General features: G+C 42.0%; 1 protein-coding gene across 1 annotated transcript in view; it reads right to left on the reverse strand.

Moving 5' to 3' along the window:
- Positions 1-3,428: 3,428 nt before the first annotated feature.
- LOC134082991 (NXPE family member 3-like) overlaps positions 3,429-19,809 on the reverse strand; it is a 41,315-nt gene continuing 24,934 nt past the window's right edge. Inside the window, exons 3-8 of the mRNA XM_062539070.1 lie at positions 10,278-10,652; positions 7,653-8,071; positions 6,520-6,590; positions 6,032-6,238; positions 4,656-4,993; positions 3,429-4,349 (exon numbers count right to left, since the gene is read on the reverse strand). Coding sequence (XP_062395054.1) covers positions 4,155-4,349; positions 4,656-4,993; positions 6,032-6,238; positions 6,520-6,590; positions 7,653-8,071; positions 10,278-10,652 — 1,605 coding nt within the window. The 3' untranslated portion in view covers positions 3,429-4,154. The remainder of the gene's footprint in view (positions 4,350-4,655; positions 4,994-6,031; positions 6,239-6,519; positions 6,591-7,652; positions 8,072-10,277; positions 10,653-19,809) is intronic.

Genomic DNA, 19,809 nt, shown 5'->3' on the forward strand with positions numbered 1-19,809 from the left:
GCACCATGGTTCAAAGACTTTCGAACGGCTACACCAGCTCAACACTCGCTGTCGTTGGAAAACAGCCTTCAGTGGTGTGTGACGCTGCCGTTTTTAACAGTGAATACCAGAGGGCGCGATTAAGCAGCTGCATTATCTAATACCGAAATGAGGCACCGAAATTCACATTGTATTTCGGGATGGTTACTACAACCTAACACGTTAATCTCCATCTCATATTGTAGTAGCCTAGGCTAGTTCTATCATACTGTGTCGTCCATTCCAAAAATATATCGGTTTGACCAAATTGACAACTGTGTTGGAATGGACGACACAGTATGATAGAACTAGCCTAGGCTACTACAATATGAGATGGAGATTAGAATAGAATAGAATAGAATATATACTTTTTTGATCCCGTGAGGGAAATTCAGTTCTCTGCATTTAACCCAATTTAACCGAATTAGTGAACACACAGCACACAGTGAACACACAGTGAGGTGTATCACACAACCCAGAGCAGTGAGCTGCCTGCCCAACCAGCGGCGCTCGGGGAGCAGTGAGGGGTTAGGTGCCTTGCTCAAGGGCACTTCAGGCGTGGTGGACTGGTCGGGGATCGAACCGGCAACCCTCCGGTTACAAGCCCGATGCGCTAACCAGTACACCACGGCTGCCCCGATAGCTTAACGTGTTAGGTTATATTATACAGAGCTGCCAAGTCTCACGCTTTGAGCGTGACAGTCACGCAATTATACACATTCTCACACAACACCCCATAGGCTAGCGGCTAGCCTACTTGACATTTCTCACGCTTATTTTCCCCTTTCAGTAGGATAATAAACTTTGGTCCTTGTCTTGCCTTGCCAGTTCGAGCAACTCTGATTGACAGACCGCAATAACCAATCCATCAGTCCTTTGTGCCTAACCAACCACGGAAGGCAAAACGCAATATAAACCAATCAGAAGCAACGTAAGGCGGGTCTTGGCGTTGAGCGCTGAGTCCCACATTTACAGTTTTTGTCAATCTAGCTCAAAAAAGGGCCACAAATGAAACGAATTGCAATAGTAATGGTTCATACTTTTTATTGATCCTTAAACCCTCCTGCATCACATATTAAAAATCTACCCATTTATATTTAGTGGAACATACGTTTTTTCAAGGTCAAAGGTAGCAATTTCCAATGAATTTTGCCATTGGGATTTACTACAGGTGAAATGGGTAACATTTTAAACTATAGATATTAACTTGAAACTTTCACAGTTGTTTACTCACATTAAGGCAAATATTTTTTGTATTGCAAGTTCTCTGAAATGTGATGTTTAGATATGCAAATGAGACCAGTTTTACTTATGCAATAATTTGCATATATTTCTTGAAAACTAAATCTGAACAATAGGTACAGTCAGCTTCAAAATAATTGCTGCATTTTGCTTATATATTGGATACCAAAAGCCTATGCAAAGGGAATATTAGATATCACTTCATATCACCTCAGAAATGAGGATATAAAGTCAAGTCAAAATCAATGCGTTTCAATTATAGAACAAATGATTGTCAATGATATAGTATGATGGAAGTATCTCAATGCATCCCAAGTCACTTGATATGTTGTCTAAAGGTCAATATCTTCCTTATGTGACTTGGCATGCATTGAGAAAAAGCCAAGTGTCACGCTTTGAGAGTGACAGTCAAAAAAATATATTATTATTCAATATTTGTGAAATGTCTTGTTTCCCTCTTGCTTGAAAATAGGTTTCATTCAACATTTGACTAAAATTGTTAACAGTATTGAACCTTTGGTTACGAGCAGCCTATTAGGGCCACACATGGAAATAAATAAATAAATAAATACATTTGCCATGACGCGATTAAACTCGACATTAAAGTCAACATGTCGACACATAAACTCGACATTTCGAGAATAAAGTTGAAATATCATGTCGACTTTAATCTCGATGTGGTATGCAGACATTAGTTTAAAAATACAGTTTAAGCTACAGTAGCCTTAGGCCTACAAACATGCCAAAGTCTAGGATTGGAGAGAGCACTTAATAATCTAATAAGCATAGCCTAAATTCGAAACTTTAGATGGAAAACACTCTATAATAATAATAATAATAATAATGATAATAATAATAATGTAAAAGCCTACTCCGTCGTATTTGTCAGCCTATGACACATGCTTCGAAGTGCGTTTCAGTATAGTTTGAAGATATACTAGCCTATACATTTAACAATTTACCGATATTTACCTGATGGGCACCTCATTATTGCATGCTAGAATATCAATGTAATTTCATGTGAAACATAGAATAAATAGATTTTCTTTACCTTTAGCTCTGTTACAGCCGATCAGAGAAGAACACGGAAGAACAATTGCAGAGCAAAGTACACAAAGTGTACTATGGATCATAGATTGTTGATTATTACCTTAACACGATGAACCGAAATAACAGTAAAGACGTGATTCATTGGTCTCATGAAATGACGATAGTTGTAAAGATGGCTTGTAATTTGTCGAACATCCTCTGGGGGCGCTGTGCAGCTGAGGGACGCTGGGCAGCTCAGGGGACGGACGTCCTGCATCACTGGACTGGCAGCTCCTCTCACACACACCAATCAGCTCACACCAATTCAATAAATACCTTCTCTGATTTTTCAAAAACCTATTAATGTTTTCAAAGCGGCAAAATGTTTCAGAAAAAATATTATTAATATATTAAAAAAATGACTAAGTCATGACAAGATTTTGAGGGCAAAGACTTTCGGATGAAACTATGTCTGCTAGCAGGGCAGAAGGGTAAACCATACACCCCACTGTTCAGGGTAGGAGGTGCTAAAAGTCCTGGCACACTCCTGCTCTGTAACCCATGACAAGGTCAAGACATGAAAATGGAGGTGTCTGTAGAGGAACCTGCAGCCTCTACACCCCCACCACCCCCTACAGCCCCCTCCTACTGTACCATGACCAGAGTAAGCTTGGTGGATAGGGTGGGTGTTTTTCCATTGTGTGGACATGTATATGTATTTGTTTGTATGTATGTACAGTATTCATGAAGTTGGTGTGGCATGTTTTTTTTATAATCACATTCATTGCTCCTCATCTAATCTCTATTATGTTACAAAATCAGCTAATTTACACACCACACTTGGAGGTAGTAACGAGTAAAATTTGACAGGATCCCAGGGTATTTCTTTTCTTTGAGATTTTCCAGTGGGGTATAGTATGTGGTCTGGGTCCGGGTCCTGTCAGTATGAATTGTGATCACATACTGTACATATCATAGCTCATGTCTGACAGGCCTTATGTTTGCCACTAGGGGGCGATCTTGTCATTGTTGCCAAAGCGTTGCTGGAACTTTGGTCCTAGGGTTACAGCACACCACTCATCCAGTATCATCCTCGGCTGATGAAATAAAACGGAAAGAAAAGCAGCCACACACTAAAATCACTGCAAACACCCTTTTATTTTGCACATTACCTAGTCTGGTTTTCACCATACTAAGCTCAATCTTTTAAGTTCAGGCAGGGTTCACCCAGCCTACACATTGCCCATATATACAAAAAAATCAGATTGAAACAGATTAAAACAAACATGCGTCAGTTGATTGTTGGATTAAATATTGGGTGTGAAAATTAACTTGAAAAATGAAAATGAACAGTAAATAGAAAAGTGAAAATTAACATTTTGCATAACTTGCTTGTTTTCTCTGAGTTTAACCTCACACAATTACATAGGAAACTCCTTGCCGTTTAAGTGCCCTTGTTGTTGCCTTGAGGCATCCAACAGATTTTTGATGTGGGGGTCAAGGGATGATTATTATGTCAACAGGGACCCCCAAGCACTCTAAAGGTGGAGCATTTTTTTTCTACAGGAAAATCACATTCCTGCTACAGAGGGTAAATAATATTTCTTTGTAGAAATTGGTAAAAGCACAAGTACCCTCTTCCCTGTGATCAGGGAGGGATTACTGAAGGGGCCTATTGAGCCCAAGATCTCAGTGGGCCCTGACACTCAAGCCTCTGTGTGAAGTTGCTATGCTCTCCACCCTGACCTCTGAATGGGGCCCATCAGTGAATTAACATGGGTTATATTATGTCACGTGATATGTCTTAATAGGGCCCCTCAATCATATATCACACATTATGTTATTCACCCCTGATATCAGGCTCCTTACGCAGGGCAGATAAAAGAGAGAAGAATGTCCACTTCGTTTCTGATGATCACTGGGCCAGGATGGACGTCCTCTTTGTCATGGTAACAGGCAGTCAGCTGCCACACATCCAGGATGTAAACTCCCACGTCACGGAACACTTCACGCAGGATTCGATCCAGCTGCATGGATAGCCAGTCAGTGCTACCAAAATTCTGTAAAATACACACAAACATTTCAGGCCAACAGCCTTCCAGATTACGCCCCTCCGAGCACCTGACCCTAAAGCAATGAGTTGATTGGATCAGAGAGTGGTGGCCCAAACCACTAGAAAGCCAGAGCTGTGTGCGAACACAGAAAAACAGCTAGAGCGGTGAATTTGATAGTGTGTCAGATTAGAATGACAGACTGCATCTTTAAGAGCAGAGATAATAATGAACACACACACAAGCACACATGAGTCAAAACTCGTCCCTGCATTCCAGTGTATGTGGTTCGAGAAGAAGACTTGAAATATTCACCGGGAGTCCTGTATTAGCCGTCTTGATGATGACCTTGGTTGCTGGTGCACGTCTCAAGAGGTCCACGACTGCACGGCGGATCTGGGACACCCGGTGGGCAAAGTAGGAGTGTGGGAATAGTTTGAAGTGCGCCCAAAGGTTGAAGACGATAACAGTGTGTGGCCCACCCGCCATGCCATCGATCTCGTTACTAATGTAGTGCATATTTGCGAACGTGGCCTTGGGGTTGCGTCGGGGGACACCATGCGTGCGGTAGTTCAGGTCGATGTTGTTTCCCAGATCCACAGCCAAAAAAGGCCCATTGTGGTAGTGGGTATGTAGGTTCATGACCCTGAGATCTGTGAGGGAACAGTGTGATGACAACCATGCTTTAGTGTGATGGACAATTTATGTCATGTTAGCAATTCTCTTGAGTACTAACATTAAAGAAAAGGAGCTAGAATCACCCAGAAAACCTGGTATTTGGTTTTGGTCGTGGGTGTTGAAACATGAGAGTACCTGAAAAAATGAGTGGATTTTAGCTCTTTATGTTTGTACTGTTTGTGGAAATGTGGATTTGATAATTTCAGGGAATCATAGAAATGCCTGGCTCACGCCTATGGTGCCTATGTTGTTTGTTGTTGTTTCATCCTATGTCATGCAGTGTCAGGGTCCAACTGGTCGGCTTTGCCTTGCCATATTGCATGGAGTTTATTAAGCTGTCAGTTCATTATGTAAACAGTGCTTGTCACTGCCCCTACAATGCAATTTGCATGCATGCCCACACCTGATTCAACTACAAGCACAGTTAACCAATGGCGCTAACCAATGCTAAAATTATAAAATTAATCAAAAGTTTAGCGATCATACATGATAATAATAAGATGTCAATAGGCAGTGACATACAGAGTAGCCTAGTAGTTCTACTTCACCTCTACAAAATGATTTACTGCACATAGACTGTGACAGACTTTAATGCCCTAGTCTAGCAGATTGGGAAGTAGATGACGTGAAAGTGAAAATACAGTACAACAATAGGAAGGCCAACAAAAGCTAAGGCTGCTTTTGACACAGTAGAATGAAGAAAACCTGGTGCTCTGTCGCTGATTCTACTGTCTACAAAAGATTACACCTGCTTTTAAAAAGTGGAGATTTTCAAAACAGAGGTGCACTATTTAAAAAAAAAAAGGGTCCTATACAAAGTGGGAAACATATGACTCAGGACCTACAGGACCCAGCTAAGGACTTAAGGTGAAGCTTGTATGTTGTTGCAAACTGACCTGAAATAACAAATTGTGTGTGTGTGTGTGTGTGTGTGTGTGTGTGTGTGTGTGTGTAGGTGTGCGTGCATGAGTGTGTACGTGCAGGCGCACAAGGGCAACTTCAATGTATCTTACTTGGCATGGAATTGATGATGAAGTGGTACCACTGTAAGAGAGTGGAGTCTCCCATCATGTAGATGTGTTTGTCCCTCAAACACTGAGTTTTGTCATTGGCAGCGTTAAAATGACGGGTGGCACACACAAATGACGTCCAAACGTCTCTCATGAAGAATCCTGCTGGGATCGGTGTGGGCATTCCAGGTTTACATCGCTCTCTCTGTCCTAAAGGTGATACAGTATGATGAGAGGATGAAGTACTGTATTAATCTGGGTCCTTCTGCAAATAGCTGGGACTGCTCCCACTTAAATGCTCTCATAAATGTTCATAGATATTTCTGAAAAGACATGTAGTGTGTCAAATCACTGCCTTACAAAAGAAAAATAGATAGTAGTGTCTTTTGGTTGTCATATGAGTGCAGTGTGTGTGTGTGTGTGTGTGTGTGTGTGTGTGTGTGTGTGCGTGCGGCTTGGCATTGTATTGATACACACAGAGCAAAACATACCCATAGTTGAATTAGAGGCAACAACTCTAACTACATGGGAGTCACCCTTGATCCAACGCTCCACATATTGTCTGAGGAAACATAAAGTGGCATGGCATTTCACAAATTTATTTCTGTATCTTCAATAGCGCAACACCATTAGAGGTTATAAGTTTGAGTCCAACTTTGAGTCCACTTTCTCATACATCAAGTCATAGATATGAGTATTCTAACAATTGCCATGAGCTTAGACTCTTTCTCTCAAAAACTCAATGGTGGATAATATTTGCCAATATATGCCATTTGATGAATAAACACTAAATAGGAAGTTTGGTGAAGATTGGCAATAATCTAGGGGTACCACAATGCACTTCACTTTGACAATACACTGGATTTAAACTTAAAGGTGACATAGAATGGAAATCATTTTTGTCTTGGTTTTGATTAATTAGGAGAGGTTGTGCATAACCAAAGAGCTATCATGAACATGAGGCATGGTTGTGCCCTCCTTCATACGAAAATCTTGAACTTAAAAATAACCACTAAAAATGGGCAAATTAGAACAAAGCCTACTTATGATGTCAAATATCGTAAAGCCATCGAAGTTCAATTGGGGTTGCCAAAGAGGGCGCCATTTAGTCAAATGGACCATTTCAATACTCATACTAAATATAAGGTTTTAATTAGGCTTGAGTACAAAGTAAGTGTGTACTCAAACCCTCACGCCCGTGGTAATTCGACATTGGCACAGCCCTAAGCCCTTACGAATTTTGCGAGAACGCGCACCAAAGTCCTTGAGTCCATGAGTCCGGACATTGGGATTGGGCTATTGACTCTGTATCGTCTTTGTTTCATGCAGCCTGGTCTTTTAGTGTCCTGGGAATCATTGACACAAAATGACTGGGGAAAAAATTTTTTTACTAATCCTTCAAATTGCTAGCTCAGTGGTCATTATAGTGGGTGTGACTTTGGACGCATTTTGCATCCATCAGCCACATAAACAGGGGTAGCCAAAGTTTATGTTGGGCTGACCATGGCCACCCCTTGGGGGCGCTCCTGCAGCTATGAACCACAAACATAAATGTGCCTATATAATGAACCATACTTCAAAACTTCAATTAATATATATATATATATATATATATTTTCCTCACTTGTCCATGATTGCCTTCTCAAGGTCTGTCCAGTGATTCACGTAATAAGGACCCATACCATGGTATACTAGGGTATTGCATGGCAGAGTTGGGGGTTTACGGCAGTGCCACGTCAGCCTTGCCTTTAAATCTGGGTATTCACAGCAGCAGGGCCCATCGCCAGCCAGTGCCACCCCCTCCCATTTGACGTTGCAGAACACCCTCTCCTCCACTTGAGCACCCTGAGAGTTCTTGCCCACAAAGTAGCCATAGTAGAAGCCACGGTCGGGGTCTGTTTCCCGGTGTCGCTTGATGATCTCTACAGCCTCACTGGTGTGAACCAGGAGGACTGCCACCGATGCCTCACCCGCCCATGGTAGGGTAAACTGGGCCAAGTAGGTGCCATTCTGATGATCCAGCACCTCTCCAAACACACTAGCCTACCATGCAGGGGAAAGAGGAAAGATTTAGCAAACATTCATTTAACAGATATTTTTCAGACTGGAGCTTATAGTTCATGATAGACCAACATTTTTATTCAATTAGATGAAAGCGGTACAAAATATGACCACCTCATTTCTATACATCCTCACCGCGAAAATAAATTAAGCTGGTCAATTTGTCTTCATCTCCTACTCCATCCCCTACTGCTTTTGAGGATGGAGTAGGAGATACCATGATGACCATGCTCTAGAAACTCAATTAAAGGCAATGATTAAATTGTGCCAGAACACACTCTGGGACCTCCCAGATTTGGACCAAGTGGATTGAACCCAGTACTTCCCTTGTCACTGCATAACTGAACAACAATTTGCTCCATCACAAGAGATGTCCGGGAAAACAATGAAGCCAACACTGAATCTAAATAATCCTACTGTACTGTAGGTCAGTTTTAGGTGTCAATGATAATGGTGCATGCGGCTAGTTAGTAGGACTCCTTCAACTGCAGATCAGTGTCAAATAATGAAATATTTAGGCAATTGAATGTATATTTACATGTGGGGTACCAATAGCATACAATACTTTTGACACCCATGGCAACAAACTCAGTGTGCCTGCATAAAAATGACATGGTGGGCATCTGTTTTCTTCTGTGTAAAGTGCAATATTTTACCTCCGTCAAGAAGGTATATGTTTTCATCGGGGACCGGCGTTTGTCTATGTTTATCTGTTTGTCTGTCTGTCTGTTAGCAAGATAACTCAAACATTTTCAGGGAAGGTCAGATTAAATTTTGGGAGTGATCTGTAATTCCGCCGGGATTCCAGAGGCGTTTATGTATTTCGCTTAGTGGTGTAATGGCATGGCCCCGTGGTGGCCATCTGAACAGTTCAGGTTCAAATGTATGACAACTTAGGAAGAACAATGCAGGCGGAGGTCTGCGCTGTCTGAGTGCTTTTCTATTTTAAGAAAGTATTAAACATTAAAATATGTTATGCTGATATTTGTAGCTGACAAGATGAACCACTGTTTGAATATCAATGGATTTGCTAAATTATCTGAGTACTACTACACTAACGGTGATTTTCCTGTTGATAACTAACAAAATGGCACTCCAAACGGAAGTTTGGAAGGAGTGTGGAAATTTTCCATGCCTATAGTGTCACTCTTGACAGGTAATTTATTACCAGCCTACGCCTACCTGTTCTAACTTATCTTGGTTTGATCTCTTCCTTTCAACCAACCACCTCCCATTACCCCTCTCATCTTCCGTGGTTATGAAATTTGATGATTTGGTAATGAGTTATAATGCATAGGATGCAGAGGCAAGTGTGCAATAATACTACAAATTGTATGATTTACATAGTATTTCAGTCACAACGGGCCCTTTGAGGGAAACAATAATGCACCCCATGGCTCTATGGCTTAGGAATCTAAAAATATATATATTTATACTGACAGACATTAATATTTTTGTTTTTAATTAAGGAAAAAAAAAACATCTGACCACCTAATAAACTAGAAAAGCACTCAGAGAGCACCAAGCAAAAACATAACCATCTCCTGGATCCTGGAGATACGGATCACTCCCATTTGATCGTTTCTTCCTTGGGTCATTTCAGACCTTCCCTGAAAATCCATCCATAACTTTTGTAGTTATCTTGCGAACAAACAAGCAAACAAACAAACTAACAAACAAACAGACACAGACAAACAAACCCTGATGAAAACATAACCTCCTTGGCGAAGGTAATAGGGCTCGGGATCGTGATGTGAAAACTTTGCGGGCAGTCATATTGGCAGCCTCACTCCTTAGTTTACTATGCGTCTTGTAAGGATTTACTCCCGCCTGTTCCTGTTACTTAGTTTTTGCCTTCTTGGTCGTATGTTACTGTGTAGAGGGGTGTAACAGCGCAACCCACGATTGCAAGAGGAAAAGAATCACTAATACTATACATTTTCTGCTTCTTGTCTTCTGCATCTGAATGAATGGATTTTTACGTTTGGTGCGCTACCAACATGGTGGCAATATTCCTAGAATGCAACGCGTGTGTCCGAGCTGTATTACATACAGTAGGCTACCCTTTTACAGAACAACTGGACATTGGACATTTCTGGACTATAAAAGTTTCATTCATTGAAACAATCCCCAGACAGGAAATGTATGTTTCTGGTAGAATGTCCCAGAATTGTTTGGGTGGAATTACCTTTAATGTGGCCGAATAAACCTTTGCTTTGAAGAAATCTCCTCCATAGGTTTTGGGCCTTCCAGTTAAGTCCTTGGCAACAATGGTGACATGGAGCTCCTCTCCCACAGAGTAACTGTCCTTAAAGTTATTAATAACAAAGGTGGTGTGGTCTGGACTGGTGCTCATGTTTACAGTGGTAATCTGCAGGTCTGGTCCCCCCCATTGAACTGCTCTCTGTATCCGGACCCACCCCTCTGTACTTATGTCCTCCAGGCCCTCTGGGATTTTGAGCTTTTGTGTTTTGTTACCAAGTATGTTGACTCTGTCCTTGTGCTCTGGCAGAACAGACTCATGGCCTTTAGTGTCTCCAATATTGAATGACCACCTCAGCACCTGAGAACAGACAAACCAACAAAAACATAACCGTTCATACCACCCATGTCTGTTATCCTGTAACAAAGCATTACTGTATGTAAGATGGTCACCAAAATTTGGACCAGTGGTTCAGAGAAGTAATGTTGTAAGTAACTTTATATTGTTAGCAACCCGTGTCATGCCAACCACTGTACAATTGACCCCAAGTCATGTTGGATCGAGAGCATCTCCCCTCCCCTCTACTAGAAATCCCCATTATCCCTGGATATGCTGATATGAAAAGGGTATCGGTGCCCATAATAACCCATAAGAGGCTGCACCTATAAGGGATATTCTGTATCACACCAAATCCGCCACATGGGCTTTCACACTACCCTTTATAAAGATATATGATGTTACATATCATTTTTTACATCACTACCCTGTGTAAGCTAAAATCTGTGATGTTACATATCGTTTTTAAGACCTTGTGTAAAGGTCTGTAATTTTGTTACACCCCGAGTATTACTATCTGATATTGCATAATACAGGTATTTGTGCATCCTGTTTAAAGGTCTGTAAGGTCTGTAATCTGCATATTTTTTACATCTTGTGTAAAATGCTTGTGTAGCGCCCCCAAGTGTACATCTGACTACGCCACCCCTTAAGCTGTATCTAGTGTGATGGTTAGGGTAAGGGGAACTCTGTCCCAATAAATGTACAACACACAGCTTCTTTGGAAAAATATAAAAATACAATCTTTATTAATAAAGATTAATAAAGAAGGCCTATTGAAGTCGGTGCACGAGGGTTTGTGGCCAGATCTGCTATTGGCTTGCTGTCTGAGTTGGGCATTCGTGGACGAAGTCTAAGGCAAGTGGTTAGTAACATGTCTTTGGCAGCAGAACGAGCAAGTGAATGGTTGTGGGTAAGGAGAAACTCTACTTCCTGGGGTAAGGTAAGTTAGCTGGCTTATTTGTTTTGTGTTTGAGACACGGTGCCTAGGTTTATGGTGTGTTGGTTAAGGTTTTCAAGCTGACCAGTAAGTTGGCTTGTTGCGCAAGCTAAGACCAGCAAGTCGGCTTGTTGCAATGTGGTAGTATGGGTGTGTGTGGTGTGTTGGTTAAGGTTCTTAAGCTGACAAGCAAGTTGGCTTGTTGCGCAAGCTAAGACAAGCAAGTCAGCTTGTTGCAATGTGGTAGTATGGAGGCAGCATGTGGTGGTAGCATGTAGCGTAACACAAGCTAAACTAGTGGTAGTATGGAGGCAGCATGTGGTGGTAGCATGTACCGTAGCATAAGCTATACTAGCTGGTTTGTTTGTTGCAATGTGGTAGTATGGAGGCAGCATGTGGTGGTAGCATGTAGCGTAGCACAAGCTAAACTAGCTGGTTTGTTTGTTGCAATGTGGTAGTATGGTGGCAGCATGGAGGGGAGTGACTCCAGGACGCTGGTTTCACTGTTAAGCCTTCATGAGGTGTCGTGGGCCTAACTTAACGAAACATCGGTGAATGAGGGTGCCCACTTGATAACTCCAATGACATGCTGTATACCATATACTGCTGTGGGATTGGCCATCTGTCTTGTGTTTGTGACCATTGGTTAACAGATTGGTGGTTAGCCTGCTTCTTTAAGTTAATTTTTGACAGGGGCTTCTTACAGTTTTTCACAGTTGCTCAAACACTAAACCCCATTCTCTGAATCAAATTCTCAAATGCCTGAACACATTTGTTGAATTACTCCCTCTTTTGGCAGAACCATAGACTACTTTCACCCACTTTCACCCATTTTACCAAACTCAAACCCTTTTTGCAAAACTCTAAACACATTGTGCATTCTGGTGCACTTCTTAATTATATTGATAACCAAACAAGGCGGAAGTTGAACACAATTAGAGCACAGTTGTCTCCATTTGAACACTCCCACTCAAAATAGATAACACTTGTGTCTAATGATGTGACAACCAATATAAGTCAGTTCAGAGTTGACAGAGACACAGGGGACAACAAGTGCGTGTTACAGTAGAGGTGGGGTACAAGGAAGAGGAGGGTGCAGGTAGGAGGAAGAGGATGAAGAGAAAGACAGAGAGTCCCAAGAGTTGCAATACTGTAAATGATGATATTTGGGCAACAATCATTGACCATGTACTGGTTCATGGAATGCCAATGAGAGAAGCAGGACTTCATGGTCCAACCCAACATCAGTGGTTTCTCTGTGGCGTCAATAATCCAAAGATTCAGACTACAGAAGAGAAATAGCGTAAATGTCCATTATCATACAGTACAGTAATCACTGGACATCCACTGTTACACACTGTACAACCCTTTGAGCTCAACTCTGAGAGAGTGAAAGAGCTGAGTTATCAGTATGTCCAAGTAAGTCTAAATTTAGGCACAATACAATATTACAGTATTGCATACTTACAGTACTATCAGAGTCTGTGGCATCACAGTACAAATCATATTCAGTACAGTATTGGCCTGTCTTTCTGTTCACTTACAAAACTATTGATTTATATCTTCATATAGGCTAGAGGATATGAATAGAGACTGATATAAGTCATTTTATTCTTTTATTTACTTTTATTTTTCAAATTACAGTAGAATGAATACAATTCCTCCAGGAGCCATAAAACCTGCCCTGAAAACTGTGTCTTCCATTGTTTGGTGTATTGTCTTATCACTGCTCTGCAGGAGTGTAATTTTGCCTGATGTGTTCAATGATTTGAGACCATTAGTTAGTTTTGAGCAAAGTTAAAAGTGTTTTGAGGTGATTGTTCAGTTTTGCAACAAGATTGAAGGGTTTTGAGAATGTAGTTTGAGAAATGAGTTTTGTGTTCACAGTTTTGAGAAAAAGGTAAAGAGTTCTGAAAAAGGTGTTCTAGCAATTGTGAAAAACTGTAATGTGTGTTTGCCTTGGATTTTGGCACAAGGGATTTTAACATCTAATCCTGTGTATTAATGTAATGCTGAAGCTAGCGTAGGCTAGTGACTGCTGTGAATAGGGCAGCTGACAACAAGGGAAAGACCTTGTGACTGCACGGAAAGACGGCTGACAGGAGGAAATAGACCCCGCCGGGGCCTCAATGGGTTAGCAGCTCATTGAGGCAGTAGCCCAGGCTTTTATAAGCTATGAGCTACACCCTACTAAGCTACAGTACGACATAATGAAAAAATACCCCTAGAGTCAGCGAGAGTGGGGGCGGAAGATGACTCACCTGTGTTGGATTTGGTTACTGACCCTGGAACGAATTTGATTACGAGTAAGGAAAACATGTCTGTGGAAGCCGCTTGTTCAGAGAAAGTTGATAAGAAGTTGCAGGTGTGTGTGTGTGGGTGGCAGAAGGTTACAAGTCTAAAGGGCCTGAAAATCCATCAAGGGAAAAAGAAGTGCTTGGTAGAGGGAACGCGGGTCCCCGCATTGATAGTTACTTCTTGAGAAGTGTATCAAGTCAGTCGGTTGAAGTTCAGAGACAGGAAGTAATCCACAGTTCGCAGGACATCAGCACCCCTGTTGTTGAAGATTTGAGCACTGAGGCAGAAAGAGTGACCAGGCAGCCAAGGAGGGAGAAGATTAATGGTCATAGACTTGGGGTTAGGTGGCCAGGTGCAGCAGATGGTAGACTATGGGAGGATGTTAATAGTGATCTTGTCAGCATCCTGGGGCAGCTTAAGGGGACAGCTGAAAGTAAATTAGAGAAAATGGGAGACATTATCTATAGCTATGGTAAGGAAAGATTTGGGATTATTGAGAAAAGGGCAAAACGGCAACAGGAAGTAGTTAAATCTAGGCGCCAGAAAGAGATAGATAAACTCATTAAGGAGAGGAGGCAGCTTAAGAAGCAGTGGAGAAAAGCTACAGTCGTTGAGAAGGAAGGTATTGACATTCTGCAGGCAGATGTGAGGGGGCGGTTGGCAGTGCTAAGAAGAGCAGAAAATATTAGGAAGAACAGGAAAAAGAAATCACGAGCTCGACTAGCATTCTACAAAGACCCATTTAAGTTTGTTAAGTCATTATTTGTAATGCAGAAAAGTGGTAGCCTTTTGGAACCTAAGCTGAAACTTGAGGAGTACTTAGAGGGGGTGTACAAAGACAGGGAGAGGTTCAGAGAGATGGTGCTTCCCGCTGATATCCCGCCTATTGGTGATGTAAGTAGCCAGTGTGATGACAGTCCACCAAGGTGGAAGGAGGTGCAAGAAGTGATTAAGCATGCAAGGGCCTCTTCGGCCCCGGGACCTAATGGGGTGCCCTACCGACTGTATAAGAGTGCACCAGGTGTTTTGAGATTTCTGTGGCAGTTAATGAAAGTAGTGTGGAAAAAGCAGTGTATTCCTAAGTCTTGGCGTAGGGCTGGGGGAATATTTATTCCTAAAGAAAAGGATGCAGTGGAGATTAATCAATTTAGACCAATTAGCTTACTGAATGTTGAAGGGAAGGTTTTCTTTAGTGTTGTGGCACGGAGGCTGACAAGTTATCTTGAAAGGAATAAGCTAATTGATACCTCGGTGCAAAAGGCTGGAATCCCTGGCTTCTCCGGGTGCTTAGAGCATACCAGCATGATTTGGCACCAAATTCAGTTAGCGAAGCGTGAGAGGAGAGACCTGCATGTTGTGTTCTTGGATTTGGCTAATGCTTTTGGATCAGTACCGCATAGTCTGTTGTGGGAGGCCTTTGACTACTTTAGAATTCCAGGTAGCATTAAAAGCCTAGTGAAAGCATACTTTCTGGATATTCAACTATGTTTTACTACTTCGGAGTACACCACAGGGTGGCAGCAGCTTGAGATAGGGATTATGGCGGGATGTACCATCTCCCCACTTGCTTTTACAATGGCAATGGAGGTCATTATTAGGGCATCAAAATGGGTAGTGGGTGGGGAGAGACTGGGGCTACGCCTCCCCCCAGTTAGGGCTTTCATGGACGACATGACAACTATGACGTCTACCGTCCCATGCACCAACAGGTTATTGGATAAGCTAAATAGCAATCTGCAGTGGGCTAGAATGAAGGTGAAGCCTAGTAAGTCTAGGAGTCTCTCAATTGTCAAAGGGAAGGTAGTAGATAAGAAGTTTGTTATTGATAAGGAGGTGATGCCCACAGTTATGGATAAGCCAGTGAAGAGTTTGGGAAGATGGTATGATGCAAGCCTTAATGATAAGGTACAGGTTGAAGAATTAAGACAGGTCACTAGGCAAGTTATTACAAAAATTGACAAGTCAGGACTACCAGGTAAGCTTAAGTTGTGGTGTTTGCAGTTTGGCTTATTGCCCCGGCTAATGTGGCCATTGACAGTCTATGAAGTTCCTCTGTCAAAGGTTGAAAGGTTAGAAAAAATGATCAATTCCTTTGTGAGAAAATGGCTTGGAGTGCCTCGCTGCTTAAGCAGTGTAGCCTTGTACGGGAAGGGCATTGTGGAGTTGCCAATATCTAGTCTGACAGAAGAGTTTAAGTGTGCTAAGGCTAGATTGGAAATGACTCTTACTCAGTCTAAGGACCCAGTGGTGAGGAAAGTTGCACCTACAGTTAAGGCAGGGAGGAAGTGGAACCCAGAGCAGGCAGTTAAGCAAGCTCAATCAGCATTGAGGCATAGAGACATGGTTATGGTTATGGTTATGGTTATGGTTATTTAGCAGACGCCTGTGTCCAAAGCGACATACAAATAAATAACAGTACAAATTAAATTAACAGTGAACAATTACAATAGGGAGAATAGTAATATTATCAGTAAAACAATAATTTTAAGCACTAACCTAATGAGAAATAAAAACAGTGAATTGAGAATAGCAATCAAATAAGTCACTCAGTTAATAATATAAAATAATAATAACTAAAGCATGGTATGGCTAAATTTAAGGACAATAGCAAAATAAATGTCAAATTCTATCAATGGACAAATTATAACAAAACAATACTATTATACAAACCATAACACATCACAAACTCAAAGGACTAAGTGCATATTGAACAAATATGCCTTAAGACCCCTCTTAAAAGATCCAAAGCTGTTGCTGGAACGGAGAGCACTGGGCAACTCATTCCACCAACACGGAACCACTGAAGAATAGGATCTACAATTTGACCTAGCATGTATGGTTGGTCGACATAACAGACGCTCCTCAGAAGATCGCAATGGGCGGTTGGGAATGTACATTGTGATTAAAGAACTGAAGTAGCTGGGAGCAGATCCAGTCAGTGTCCTATAGGCCAGAGTGAGAGATTTAAATTTAATTCTGGCTACTATAGGGAGCCAGTGGAGAGTAACTAGGAGAGGGGTTACATGTGTCCTCTTTGGCTGATTGAAGACCAGTCGTGCTGCAGCATTATGGGTCACATAATGGGTCATGTGCAGCATGGGCGGGGGGGTCTAGGTTTAGACATAAGTAAACCTTTGTGGAGCAAGGCTTCTGCAGGAGAAAGGAGGAAAATGGTTGTGGAGGAAATGCATAGGCAGGAGGAGACTGTTAGATGTACCAAGGCAGTATCACAGGCAAGACAAGGGCAGTGGGTAAACTGGGAAGGGGTGGGAAAAAAGCAGATTAAATGGAAAGATCTATGGGGCATGGATGCTGGCAGGATTAGATTTATGTTAGGTGCTACATATGATGTGCTCCCATCTCCCAAGAACTTAAGTCAATGGTTTGGTGAGGATGATAAATGTACACTTTGTTCGTGTGTGGGTAGCCTCCACCATATCCTATCAGGGTGCAAGGCAAGCCTCACCCAGGGGCGCTATACATGGCGTCACAACCAAGTACTGAAATGCTTAGCAGCAACACTTGAGGATAAGCGGAGAGAAGTTAATTCACTAGCAGCAAGTAAGGATGTTAAGCAAATTAACTTTGTACGTCAGGGGGGTCAACAGCGTTCCTCGAAGGCCAGGTGTAAAAACGGCTCTTTAGCTAATGGAGCGGGGTGGGAAATGAAGGTTGATCTAGGCCAGCAGATGGCAGTACCTTCGCATCTAGTGAGCACTAGGTTACGACCCGACATTCGTCTGTGGTCAGATAGAGAAAAAGTGGTTATCCTGGTCGAATTAACTGCTCCTTGGGAAGACAGAGTAGAAGAGGCCAATGAGTTAAAGAGAGCAAAATACACTGAAATAGCAGAGGAGACAGCGCAGCGAGGTTGGAGTGTGAGATTAAGGCCTATTGAAGTCGGTGCACGAGGGTTTGTGGCCAGATCTGCTATTGGCTTGCTGTCTGAGTTGGGCATTCGTGGACGAAGTCTAAGGCAAGTGGTTAGTAACATGTCTTTGGCAGCAGGTGAGCAAGTGAATGGTTGTGGGTAAGGAGAAACTCTACTTCCTGGGGTAAGGTAAGTTAGCTGGCTTATTTGTTTTGTGTTTGAGACACGGTGCCTAGGTTTATGGTGTGTTGGTTAAGGTTTTCAAGCTGACCAGTAAGTTGGCTTGTTGCGCAAGCTAAGACCAGCAAGTCGGCTTGTTGCAATGTGGTAGTATGGGTGTGTGTGGTGTGTTGGTTAAGGTTCTTTAGCTGACAAGCAAGTTGGCTTGTTGAGCAAGCTAAGACAAGCAAGTCGGCTTGTTGCAATGTGGTAGTATGGAGGCAGCATGTGGTGGTAGCATGTAGCGTAACACAAGCTAAACTAGTGGTAGTATGGAGGCAGCATGTGGTGGTAGCATGTACCGTAGCATAAGCTATACTAGCTGGTTTGTTTGTTGCAATGTGGTAGTATGGAGGCAGCATGTGGTGGTAGCATGTAGCGTAGCACAAGCTAAACTAGCTGGTTTGTTTGTTGCAATGTGGTAGTATGGTGGCAGCATGGAGGGGAGTGACTCCAGGACGCTGGTTTCACTGTTAAGCCTTCATGAGGTGTCGTGGGCCTAACTTAACGAAACATCGGTGAATGAGGGTGCCCACTTGATAACTCCAATGACATGCTGTATACCATATACTGCTGTGGGATTGGCCATCTGTCTTGTGTTTGTGACCATTGGTTAACAGATTGGTGGTTAGCCTGCTTCTTTAAGTTAATTTTGGACAGGGGCTTCTTAATGTGTGTTTGCCTTGGATTTTGGCACAAGGGATTTTAACATCTAAGGCCATCCTTAAAAATATTCTTGTTTGCCGTAACCCGACCGACCCTGTCAATATAGGGCCGACCCAAACATTTATTTTTTTCCCCATCTAGTCCGACCGACTTGTCGGTTGCAAATTGCGTTAAGACCGACCAATTTTTTTTTAATTAGGCCTATTATTCTTCAAACACCCAATACAAATGCAATACAATAATATAATATTTTCTTAAGTATTGTGAATACAAATTGCCTACATACAAACGTAGGCTGCGTTCTTTCTTCCAAATAAAAACCTGTGGCGTCATATGTTTATGTTTGTCATGCGCTACAGGCTATGCTTCCAGTCTCATTCACTGCAGTGGTTCGCGCTTGACTGTAGCCTAATGGCTGCGGCTGTAGCCAAGAAAATGTTCGTGGTTGACGTCAAAACTTATACTATTTCGGGCACTATTATCCACCTGAAAACGCATTAAACACTTGAACATTTAGATGACTTGGCACGAAGTTATGTCCAGATATATCCCTTCTCCCCATCCGTGTAACGGTGACCGTGGCTTAAGGTTTTGGTGGAAGAAACTCAAAAAATTGAGGACGTGCCAGCATTAAGTGGTTTCTTTTGGATTGAAACATTTAAGTGACCCGTTAAGGGATCGTTCTACTACAGGCTAGCAAGGACAGCTATTCTTCAAGTGGTTAAGAACTAGCCACTGGTGGAGAAAAGAAAGCAACGTAATGTCTCTGATTATTTTTTGTTTACTTCTCTGGCAGTAGGCTACAGCATATTTAAAGCTATAGCCTACATTTTAGTCAAGTCAAGTTTATTTGAATAGGCCTAGCACATTTTATACACAGAGGTCATTCAATGTGCTTTAGACACAAAGCAAATAGTAACAAATAAAAGCAGAGAAGGGCAATATAGTCAAAGAATAATTCAAAAGGTAAAGATCATTATAAAGCAAGAATTTAAGCAAGAGTGTTTGTGTGTTGTTACAACTAATTGGATCTAGTCATAGTTGTGCAGATAACATACGGTTAATGCACCCTCTATAAAGTATGCTGATTTTTGTTAAGTCACGTTCAGAAATATTACTATATTGCCAAAAGTATTGGGTCACCTGCCTTGACCCCCATATGAACTTCAGTCACATCCTATTCTTAA

Source organism: Sardina pilchardus, chromosome 6 (assembly GCF_963854185.1).
Source record: "Sardina pilchardus chromosome 6, fSarPil1.1, whole genome shotgun sequence".
Classification (NCBI taxonomy): Eukaryota; Metazoa; Chordata; class Actinopteri; order Clupeiformes; family Clupeidae; genus Sardina; species Sardina pilchardus.